This window comes from Jatropha curcas, chromosome 2 (genome assembly GCF_041381405.1).
Source record: "Jatropha curcas cultivar XTBG-Jc1 chromosome 2, XTBG_Jcur_1.0, whole genome shotgun sequence".
NCBI lineage: Eukaryota > Viridiplantae > Streptophyta > Magnoliopsida > Malpighiales > Euphorbiaceae > Jatropha > Jatropha curcas.
Genome location: NC_143152.1, coordinates 25,609,275 through 25,621,941, shown reverse-complemented (window position 1 = coordinate 25,621,941; position 12,667 = coordinate 25,609,275). Strand labels below are relative to the sequence as shown.

At 32.4% G+C, this 12,667-nt stretch overlaps 1 protein-coding gene and 1 pseudogene across 1 annotated transcript; both read right to left on the bottom strand.

Annotated features, from left to right (window-relative positions):
- Window positions 1–4,520: 4,520 nt before the first annotated feature.
- LOC149498471 (tropinone reductase homolog At2g29170 pseudogene) lies at window positions 4,521–5,053 on the bottom strand (annotated as a pseudogene).
- A 407-nt stretch (window positions 5,054–5,460) lies between these two features.
- LOC105636340 (tropinone reductase homolog) lies at window positions 5,461–6,307 on the bottom strand. The gene is given in 6 exon segments (XM_037635202.2): window positions 5,461–5,598; window positions 5,601–5,729; window positions 5,936–5,975; window positions 5,977–6,094; window positions 6,097–6,140; window positions 6,219–6,307. Coding segments are annotated over 6 exon segments (558 nt in total).
- Window positions 6,308–12,667: the final 6,360 nt, after the last annotated feature.

Here is a 12,667-nt window from a genome sequence, read left to right as displayed (position 1 = left end):
CTTTTTTTTGTCAGATTATTGACTTGCCACTAATTCGGCCTACAGTAATTGGTTCAAGATCGGCCTATATACAGCGCACTAAGCCACCGACACTGGCATTAAACAGATATTTCTAGAAGTTTAATTAGAACGCACAATTGATTGTCACAAGCTCTCTATCTCATCGACAATGGATAAGCACTACAACTCTTATCTTATAGATAATTTATAAACAATTTAACATAATTTTAGGGATCCTATATCGTCTAATTTAGGAAATGATTGATGTTAAGATTGTCATGTCAAAGTTAGGTTGTGGTATACCCACTTAAATCAGAAGAAATTTTAAATTGGTGGGTTTCCAAGGAAAAGAAGCACACGGCTATAGAAAGTTAGGCAGTAGACGCAGAATATTGGTGGGTTGCAAAGGAAAAGAAGCAGACGGCTTTGGAAAGTTAGGCAGTGGACGCAGAATTTTACACATCCTCTTCTCCTATAAATAGGAAAAGTTAGCAGCTCACAAATACACAGCAAAAATGTAGATCAGTAAATGAGAGTGCAATTGTAAGAGAGAAAAATAGAGAGATTATCCAAGAAGAAAAATTAAGCCTAATTTTTCAGGTATTCTTGGATAGAGGGTTGTGAGTATATGTAAACACTTTATTTATTTTTCTCCTATAAAAGATCTGCAGCAGTCCGGAGACGTAAGTAAGATTGGCCGAACTCCGTTATCAAATTGTGTGTGTTATTATTTTCTTTTGCTCCCTCGTTTGGCTTATCGGGGATTTTGCGTAATTTTTCCCCAACAACTGGTATCAGAGCTGATGCCTAACAACTGGTATCAGAGCCAAAGGTTTCGGTAGGTCCAGCCGGTCAGATAGCGGTACCGGATCCGTGGATATACTTTGAAAATAAATATACCACGACGACGAGAAAATTACGACGAGTCTATTGGTGTTGTTCGCTCGGAAAGTCGTTGCAGAATCGACTTAGTGATGAATAGTAAATTAGTAACGCAAAGTTGGTGGTGAACAGTACTATTGGCATTACTGCTGAGCCCGTTTCAAGTAAGCCCAACACTATTTTCACGCATAGTACTATTCACGTGTACAGTTATTATTCACGTACAGTTACTATTCGAGTAGGCTGTTACTATTTATGGTCACTATTTATGTATACTACTGTTCACGTATACGGTTTATGTTGGTGATGATTTTCTGTGCAAGTCAAAATGGACAAGCAAAATGATCAGTCTAAATGGCGAAATTTACCATATATGGAGAAATGAGATATCTCCTTATGGTAATAAAAATGTATTTGCCTGTGTTTAGTTGAACTAAATCGGAAGACAAGACTGATGAGGAATGGGCTTTCGAGCATGCGTCCAAATCTCGGTTAGCAGATTTGATGATGAAGGTTTCTGTAGCACCTTCAGAAATGGTCAGTACAAGCTCACAAAAGGTCCATTTGTGGTAGCTAAAGACCGAAAGCTATACTGATGCATGCGAAACTCTCCGAAGACACTTTGAGTGTTTTTAGAGGTGGACGATATATCAGAAAGTCCAGTTGCTAGCGACTTAGAGCAGAGTGAGCCAGTGTTTGCAGAGGTGGACGATATCTCAGAAAGTCCAGTGGCCAGCGACTCAGAGCAGAGTGGGCCAGTGTTTGCAGAGGTGGACAGGAGACATAACACAGTTGCCAGCGACTCAGAGCAGAGTGGGCCAGTGTTTGCAGAGGTGGATAAGAGACATAACACAGTTGCCAGCGACTCAGAGCAGAGTGGGCCAGTGTTTGCAGAGGTGGATGATAAACATAGCAAAGTGGCCAGCGACTCAGAGCAGAGTGGGCCAGTGTTTGTAGAGGTGGATGATATCTCAGAAAGTCCTGTGGCCAGCAACTCAGAGCAGAGTGGGCCAGTGTTTGCAGATGTGGACGATATCTTAGAAAGTCCAGTGGCCAGCGACTCAGAGCAGAGTGGGCTAGTGTTTGCAGAGGTGAATGATATCTCAGAAAGTCCAGATGCCAGGCGACTCAAAGTAGAGTGGGCGAGTGTTTGCAGAGGTGGACGATAGACATAACATAGTTGCCAGCGACTCAGAGTAGAGTGGGCAAGTGTTTTCAGAGGTGGACAATATCTCAAAAAGTCCAGTGGCCAGCGACTCAGAGCAGAGTGAGCCAGTGAAATGCTCTACCTTGAGCAGTTGGACGTAAAGACGGCGTTTCTTCACTGAGACTTGGATAAGGAGATATACATGTACCAACTAGAAGGATTCTTAGAAAAAGGAAAAGAGAATATGGTGTGCAAACTCAAGAAGAGCTTGTATGGCTTGAAGCAAGCCCCAAGACAGTGGTACAGAAAATTTGACGGCTTCATGCACAGAGAAGGTTTCTAGAGGTGCAATGCCGACCACTGTTGCTACTTCAAAAGGTTTAAGACTAGTTATATCATTCTGTTACTTTATGTCGATGATATGTTAGTAGCAGAACCAGATATAAACGAAATCAAAAACTTGAAGAAGCAATTGTCAAAAGAATTTGACATGAAGGACTTGGGTCCAGCGAAAAAGATTCTTGGAATGCAAATCACGAGAGATAAGCAAAAACAGGTGTTGCAGTTATCTCAGGCGGAGAACATCAATCGTGTATTGCAAAGATTCAACATGCACGAAGATAGGCCGATCAGCACACCCTTGGCTAGCCATTTTCGCCTATCTAAGGACCAGTCCCCTCAGACAGAAGAAGAGAGAAAAGACATGGCCAAAATTCCTTATGCTTCAGCCATAGGAAGTTTGATTTATGCGATGGTCTGTACGAGACCAGATATTGGCCATGCAGTGGGAGTTGTTAGCAAGTATATGTCAAATCCAGGGAAAGCTCATTGGGAAGCAGTAAAGTGGATTTTGAGGTATTTACGAGGCACTACTGAGAAGTGTTTGTACTTTGGTAAAGGAGAACTAAAAGTACAAGGTTATGTAGATGCGGACTATAGAGGTGACGTTGATCACCGAAGAAGCACCACAGGTTTTATTTTCACTGTTGGTACTACAACTGTTGTTGGATATCACAGGTACAAACGATTGTAGCTCTATCCACGACAGAAGCCGAGTATGTCGCAGTGACAGAAGCCAACAAAGAGATGATATGGCTTCAAGGCTTGCTGACAGAGTTGAGATTCATGCAGGAAAAGAATGTTTTGTATAGTGATAGTCAGAGTGCAATACATTTGACAAAGAATCCAGCTGACATGTTAACAAAGGTGGTGACCATTGACAAACTGAAGTTGTGCTCAATTTCAGTTGACCTGTAAGAATAATAGACCTGAGAAGATTACCACATGATTGATGTGTGAAGACAGATTGAAATCAGTCTTCAAGTGGGAGATTGTCAAAGTTAAGTTGTGGTGTGCCCACTTGAATCAGAAGAAATTTTAAATTGGTGGGTTGCAAAGGAAAAGAAGCACACGACTTTGGAAAGTTAGGCAGTGGACGCAGAATATTGGTGGGTTGCAAAGGAAAAGAAGCACACAGGTTCAGAAAGTTAGGCAGTGGACGCAGAATTTTAGACATCCTCTTCTCCTATAAATAGGAAAAGTTAGCAGCTCACAAATACACAGCAAAAATGTAGATTAGTAAATGAGAGTGCAATTGTGAGAGAGCAATTGTAAGAGAGAAAAATAGAGAGATTATCCAAGAAGAAAAATTAAGCTTAATTTTTCGGGTATTCTTGGATAGAGGGTTGTGAGTGTATGTAAACACTTTATTTATTTTTCTCCTATATATATATATATATATATATATATATATATATCGTTTTTGTTAATGTTAATTTTAGGAAAATATATAAGAGACGTTTAGACTAAACGTAGACGTCAGTCTCCCATATTTCATTTTTCCTCTCTCAATAGTCGTCTGTCCACACAAACAGTTCTAAAGAAATAGCTTAGGTCACATAACAGGAGATTGCAGAGAAAACTAGTGTGTTTTCGGTAGAGCAGAAGCTGTTAGCACATAAGCTATTGCATGGAAGAAAAATCGAAATCAGTGTTGATTTCTTTCGCTTAAGAGGTATTTATGATTTCATAACTTCGATTTTATATTTTCTGTAGCTCTGTGGTTTGCCTGTGTATTATATATATGCGAGATCTTATGGCTTCCATTGTATTTTTGTTTTCCATCAATTGAAATCAAAGAAAATTTTGACAAACACCTTTGGCACTATCTACTGTTTCCTAGAACAGCAGCTCATGGTAAAGAACATAATATACTAAAGGTAACTTCACAATAATATTATGAAAATTTTAAATTCTATGCAAAAAATTTTCGAAATTGAAAGTTTGTAATAAAATTATAAAAAATAATTTATTATCATTATTATTATTTATTTTCTCATTATCCCCATAAGGGAATAAAGATACTACATAGATATATCTGATTTTCCTACAAATTGGAACTTTATATAAATAAAATCAACTATTAAATTATATATAGTCTAATTTAGGACACCACAAAACATTTATTTAGTTTTTATTATTTGGGTAAAACTTAGAAGCCATTCACAGTGTGTCCTCCATCCACAATTATAACTTGGCCAGTGATATATGAAGAAGCAGGTAAACAAAGGAATACCAGTACTGATGATGCCTCATTAGGGTTTCCTCCTCGAGAGAGGGGAATGCGACGAGTGAAATCAATGTAGATTCATGTAAAAGAGGACGATGTTAATTAATTCAATATTTATACATGTAAAATAGTTTGTGATTTGATTAATCAAAATTGAGAAAAAAAATTGATTTTTTTTATTCATTTAAATACTTAATAACTATTGTCTATACTATATATATATTGAAATTGAAAAAAACTGTGCATAATTTGCGAGAGGGGTATGAATAAATCCTGGTACAGTTGCATTAACTCGAATATTGTCCTCTGCCCACTAACATGCCAAATTTTTTGTAATTTGCTCCATTGCTCCTGCAAATCGTCCATTTTTCCAATTAATCAAATCAACATTTCTACATGTATCCCTCAAATGATTATTGTTTTCTGTATCCCTTAAATCGAACTAATTGTTTTTCTATAACTGTTTAATATTTAAGTTATTTATGCAAAAATATATTAATTTATTGATATGTATGACTACATCTTAGATACGTATTTCTTTCTAATTTAATGAAATATGATTTCATTTTCTTCAAAAAATAAAACCAACATCTTTAATTGCAAATAAATAAAATAACTCTATATTTTAAGCTTAATGTTTTATATTTTTTTTCTTTTTTTTTTTCATTTGGTATGGATAACATAGCGAAATTTACTTGGAAAGGGAATGCTCTGAAGCTATATTTTTACACTGTAATTAAAATATTCTTATTAATCATATCTATTAAAAAAAAGAAAAGTATACACTAATCATATGTATAATTAATTTTTGTCAATTCAAAAGGTTATTAATAGGACATGCTACGCAGTCCTAACAATAGTGTCAGTTTGCCATATTGAAAGTAAAAGGGGAAAAGAAGCATAAAATCATATCTTTGGATGCTGCATAGACAGCACAAAAAGGAAAAGCAATGATGCTTGCAATGGAAGAGATATTTGCAATGGAAGGGAAAGCAATCATACCTTTAAGAGAGGATGCGAAAGCTGACTTAGATGATATGCAGACTCACAATTTGTACTCATAACCGTCGAAATGTCTTCAGCAGTATCCTTTAAGGCTTCTTTAAATCTATGTGTCCCAGCGTTGTTAACCTAATTAAGCAGATGTAAGATTGTGAGTTTCAATTTCAGTTAAAATAATTCTTTTTAAATATTAATTTCTCCATAGGCCAGCTCCCATGCCTCTCGGAGCGAACATGGAATATTCAGGTTATGTGGACTATTAAACAGACACACGCTTGAATGCCCTCGGTTGAACCATTAAGAAAGAAACATAAGAAAGAAAAAAGAAAACTTACAAGAATGTTGAGCTTTTCATGAAAGATGGAGGAAACAGCCTATAAGTTTTTCCCTCTGGTCTCGAATTGATACGCCGCATACAGATCCAGTTACTTTGAAACCTTTGGTTTGCCATTCTTGTAAACACCCATCAAGCTCTTTTTGGCTGCGAGAACAGTGTGCACAGCTGCCCCAAATTCTGCTAATTCTTCTACTATAGCATGTCTGAACTCCAAAGAAAACTAATATAAGCATGGAATGAAAGAAGAGAGGAAAATAAACGATTAAGTAAATAAGCTTTACCCTATGCCTTTGGTTCCTCCTATAACGAGAGAAGTGTTTCCCTTGAGAGACCATCTTTTCTCTCTGCTACTCAGCTTTGCTTTTGCCATGGCCGCGTTGTTATTCTTTTTTATTGCTGTTTTCTGAAAACTAATTAACCTTTTTCTCTTTTTATATTGTCTGAATATTTTTTTTTTTTTTGAAAAGATTATATTGTCTGAATATTGATCGGAGTGGTTAACTTATAATATTACAGAAACTTAAAGTTTCTTGCGCTTGTATAGTCTAATTTTCCGCTTATCAATTATGATATTGAATTGGATTAATCAAGCAGATCAAATACTTTCGGGAAGCATTGATTTCTAAAAATCAAGAACAATATTATGGTGGGGTACGGTTATGTAGTTTGATATATATACAGTGTAATAGGATAATAGGTTCAATTTTATAAAAGAAGAACAAAACTTGAGCTCAAGTTTTGGCCTAGTTAACATATAAGAATATTTTTAAAAGTCAATTTTGAGGCCAGGACCTATAAAATTCCCAACTATTGTCCAATCTCTATCCCCCAATGTCTTAAAATCTCACCATTATCTTCTTCCTTTAGATTCTGTAAAAAATAAATAAATAAATAAATAAAAGAAAAACTAACACCTCTTGTGCGGTGATTGCAGAGGAGAGGCTTCTTGAAGACGAAGAGAGAGAAAAGGAATACCTCGCGGGTATTTTCTTGTTTTTGTGCTCGGTTTCATTTACTCACCAGCCCCCCCGAATTTGAAAATTTATTTTATAATGTGCAAATGTTTATTGTAAATTTATTAGTTTGGTGGTATCGTTGTTATTGCTCAGGTTAATTGACATAAGATCAAACCTTAATTGCAGTAGTTTTTACATAGTTTTAGCTGGTTATTTTAATTAATTAGTTCTTATATATAAAAACAAATTTAGTTATTTTTTATATAGATTTATTTAGTTTAAATATGTATAAATAAGCACATAAGATCTCACAATTTGCATAAATTATTTTTTGTTACGATTGAATAATCGACTTATATCATTAGTTTTAGATTTAGAACTAATCTTATTAGAGATTATGATTGTACTTCTCAAAAAAATTTATGTTAAATTTATAATTTATAACATCAGTCATAATGTCATATTGTTGAATGGCGAACAAGATTTGTAAGCATTGATTTTTCAACTCCAATGCAAGCGCTTTCAATTACTTTCAATACCACTGCTTTATTAAGATGAAAAAGAATAGCTTGAATATAGAGAGGAGGATCCTGCCAAACTCTTTGATCTTTTCTTTTCTTAATCTTTACACGTGTTTTTATGTTCAGAATCGTGACGTAATGATATTTAGTTAATACTCTCTCAATATTGATAAATTGTTAATTGCTAATAAAATTATTAATAATTTTATGTTTATGAAATTATAGGAAAATACGATCTATACAAATACATGTGAATTATAGGAAAATACGATCTATATCCTCTTATGCATGCTATTATTACAAAAGAAAATTTTAACTACACCCTTGCTAAATTTAAGAATGTTATTGAACATTTTGAAACCAAGATTTCTAATATTGGAAAAAATATATCCACAACCTATTAATGTGTAGAGAGATATAATTATTATTCTTTTGCGTGAACAATTTCATGATAAATGATGAATTTTTTGCTCAATATAAACACGACGAGATGATAGAGAGTGAAAATAATCAAGAAGACGAAGAGACTGAATATTTATTTTTTGCCAAGTTAGACTTTATGTGTGAGAACTGTTACGAAGGATCGAATCTATATCAAGCAGGCGAATATCAATGTTTTTACCATTAGGCCTCCAACTCGGGTGGTGCAGTCAATTAAAGTTTATGCACTGTAATTTTAACATTTATTATATAATAAACTATGGCTGATGCACTTTAATTTTATATTTTTATAACGTAGTGAATTTTTATAATTATTATTAACTATTCAACTTTCATATATATATATATATGTATTTTAGCAACTAATAGGCAACAATTTAACAGGAATATGCAGGGAATATTATGGATAAATCTGTTATTAATCCAATGCTAATTTGCGTGATAAAGTAGCATGCAACATACTAACGGTTTAGCAATGGAATTTAGCGACAAGACCATTTATAATGTCATTCTGTTGTCATTTTGTTGAATCCCAGCAAGACTTGTAAAGATTGATTTTTCAACTCCAGTACAAGTGCTTTCAATTAATGGGCCAACACTTTTATTAACATGAAAAAGAATAACTTGAATATGGACAAGAGGATCGCGCCAAACTTCTGCACTTTAAGTTTTTTTAACAAAAAAAAAATTTACACGTATTTCCGTGTTTCTGTGTTCAAGTCGATATTCAAATGAAATGATCTCAATACTGGTAACTCTAAATTGAAATCTCAAATTGTTGATAGTTACATTAGTGCCACGCCAATGAAGTCCCATTGGAAATAAATCCAGTCATGATGCTCTCAAAGTGGGATTAGTAAAAGAAAGATGCTTGTATGCCCATGCTTGACTTAGAATAATACAATGCAATTAAATAGCAGAAAAGATTTGAAAAAACCAAAAAGAATAGAAAATTTAGAAATTGCCTCCCAAATGAAGTAAGTTCTGCCAATAGACAAGCTACCGCGAAATAGTTGACTCATCGCATCATATATCATGCAAAAGACAGCACCTCTCTATCAATACCCATATAATTAAGCAAAATAAGTGCAATGGAGTACTGGAAAACAACTATCAGCTTGCTTGTTTAAGGCCATAAAGAGGCTTTTGAAGATGACAAACTTGATTAGGTTTTGTAACAGTAGCGGAATAGCCTCGAGGTAAGACTATGTAAACTTCTTTATGGTTATCTCTATAAAGAAAAGATTGCCAACATCAAGTTGGTAAAGATGCCAATTATGAGCAGCAGCAAAGGCCGATAATAAGTAGATTGTTGTAATTTTAACAAGGCAGAATGACTTAGAGTAGTCGATGCCCTTTGTTTTTTAACGTTTGGTTAAAAAATAAGCTTTATACCTTTCTATTGAACCATTAGGATTATATTTGATTTTGAAGATTCAATTGCATCCTAGAGCACTTTTCCCAAGTGGGAGATCAGTAATAACCCAAGTATTATTTTGTTCAAGAGCAGTAAAATCTCATGTTACATGGCTTGTCACCAACGTTCATGTTGTGGGATTAATGTTGAGAATCTAGCCCTAAGAGCAAATTAATTAAATCAAATTCAATTAAAAATGTATAAATAGATTAATCTCTTACTTAACAATTAAACGGAGGTGGAAGAATACTATTTATCGAATAATAAAACATTGAAATATTTATTGGTTGGCATCGAGTAAAATGGAAATTAAAATAATACTCCATTGGCTTCTAAATATTTTTTACATTCGAGAAAATACTATATTTCAAAATATTTGTCAATTTGTGTATTTTTCACAAACAATAAATTATTTTTTCATTTTTAACTTTTGTATTTGTCCAATAATGATTGTTGAATTCCTCAATAATTTATTATAATTTAAACAAACTAAGGATAATATAATCAATTCACTCAATAATTTATTATAACTTAAACAAATTAAATAATTTTCTTTAAAGGAGGTGAAATATCCAAATGTGATAAGTATTTGAAAACGGAAAATATAAAAACATTGGTGTTTTGTTTGAATGATATTAATGAAATGTGAAGAAGGATGGCTACCCCTTTGGAGTTGCTGAATTGAAGGGAGTGAGGGTTGTATTTGTCAATTTACAAATTAATTACAGGCACGAGCCAAGTGAGAACTGAACCCAATTCCAATTCACTAGTTTTATGAATGAGATGTGGACCTAGATCGATTTATTAATCATTTAGTGATTCCTGTACGCCAAATGCATTTGACTATAAGAAGCAAAGTGATTCAAACATTTAAATGAAAATATTTTCTATTTAAACACAAAATTAGAAATAATTGAGAAGTTTAAACACCAATAATATAAATAACCTTTATTCATATATTTGATTCTTCAAAATTTTATACTTATTATAGGGTGTGCATATAATTAAAATATGAATTTGCATATATACAACGGCAAATTGGGGAGTAGTCGATAGTGACCCTCGCCTCCTCTAACTTTAAAAATTTTTAAAAATTTAACTTGCAAAATATAGAAAATTTTACATTTTATTTATAAAATAGTGAATTTTTCAATTTCAAAAATTAAATTTTGAAAATAAATTTTCGCCCTCCTAATATTTTTTTTTCTAGTTCCACCACTCCATTTTCCCCTTTTTAGACCAAGTTGAATAAGGTTGGATTGAGGAAATTCCTCAACCTTTGATATCATTATAATGGTTGAGTTAGCAATTTTTGATTCTTAATTCTATTCATCCATTTTCACTCAAAAAAAAAAAAAATCATTTTTAGTTTATTTATTTCAATGCGTGAACAAACACAAACCAAAATTTTTTTTGTCACTCAAGGTCACCATTAACACATGTTTAGGTGTTTGCAAATCTTAAAAATTCTTGTGTGTTGTCTCTATTCTTTTCCAATCTTAAAAATACCATTGGCTTCCCCATGTTAAAAGAGAGTTAACTCTGCCCCTAATCACTTGTATAGCATGCATATATATGAGATATATGAGTTAAAATTGCTATAATTTTGATAAAATATATGTCATATCTTTGTCTTGTATGTGTAAATTTGGATAAATATTTTCTCTTTTTTCACTCTATCGTCTAACATTAATTTTAGTTTGAAACTGTTGTTGTTGATCGGTAGTAATACCTACCTTCTATTTTTTATTTTGATTCAACTTCTACTCTTTCTTTCTTCTAATCTCTTATTCACTTTTTTTTTTCTTTTTTGAAAATATATCTTATTCACTTTTAAAAACTTATATTTCTTTTTCCTATAATAGATATGTTTTTTTCTTGGTCCTTGTTATTATTGTTTTGTCTTATTATATTTGGAGTTTTTTGCCCTTCTCCGTAAGAGTTTGGTCCCTTCTTTATGAGAGTATATTACTAAATAAAAGTATGATGTTTGATTTATTTAATTGGAGATCTTAGATCTTAATTTGCAGATGTGGATCTTTTATCAATGGAGCCTGTTAGTGTGGCATGTTCCTCTATTAATATTACTGATGAATAGTGGTAGGAACTTGTCTGTGTAGTCATATGTTGCAAATTCTTGAAAAACAATCCACATATAAAAAATCTAGAAGAGTTATTATTTTGTTATCCAAATCAATTAAATAACTAGTTGTTACGATAAAAATTTATATCTTTTATTAATATCATTTTCAAGTAGAATGATCTAATATTAGCTTTTTTTTTATTTTTAATTTTATTATTCAAAAGAATATAAAGAATTCTTTTGATTTGTTAAAAATTTTTGAAAAAACAATTCAGGTATGAAAAATCCAGAAGAGTTATTATTTTATCATTCAAATTAATTAAATGACTAGTTGATACCATAAAAATTTATATTTTTTATTGAGATCATTTTCAAGTAGAAGGATTTAATATTTATATCTTTTATTTTTAGTTTTATCATTGAAAAGAATATATAGATTTTGATTTGTTAAAAAATCAATGAACTCTATTAACTTCTAATAATAAAATTTCACATCTATTTTATATGAGTATTCATAATGTTTGATATTATAATTAATGAATTATATATTTTTTTAAAAAATTTGAAAAATAATTTTTTGTTTGAAAAATTGAAAAATCTCTCTCTCTCTTTTCTTTTATTTTTTGGGCTTGTTGTCAATTGTTTTGAATTTTACTAAGTTAAAGTAATAACTGTAGATAATAATAATAATTTATCTTGTAAAATTAATTTTTATAACAATAAAGTAGTTTAGATATTCAATAACTTAGTGACACAATGGCAAAATGACTCTTTTTGGACAGAAAGAACTTATTGGACGAAGCCTCTAAAAACTTAAAATCTCTCATCTCTCTTCTCTTCTCTTCTCTTCTTTCACGAGCGGCCACTGGTGAGCTCTCACGGTGGTCACCCCTTTCCTTATTTTATTTGGTTTTTTGCAAATAATTCTCAGATATGTAAACAGATCTAACTTATTGTCGTTCATTTATTGAAATTTATTATTGCCTATATATTGAAATTTTGCCCTCAAATATAATTCTGAGTTATTGTTATCATTATTATGATGATTTTGTCTAGCGTCTTTTATTATTTGGATAGCTATGCAAAAAGAAGTACAGATCTTCTCTCCAATAGAAGGAAGAAATTTGAAGGTAATCAGATCGGACATGTAGAAGACCAGGGAGTCGAACAGTGGCCATGAATAGCCACCAAGTAGAGCAAGCGATCGCCTATGGCACAAATATCATATTCTGTCAATTCGATCAGATACTTCAAATCAAGATTGTGTTTTTTTATTGTTGTATAAGTGGTTTATTATTAGACATCTTATACA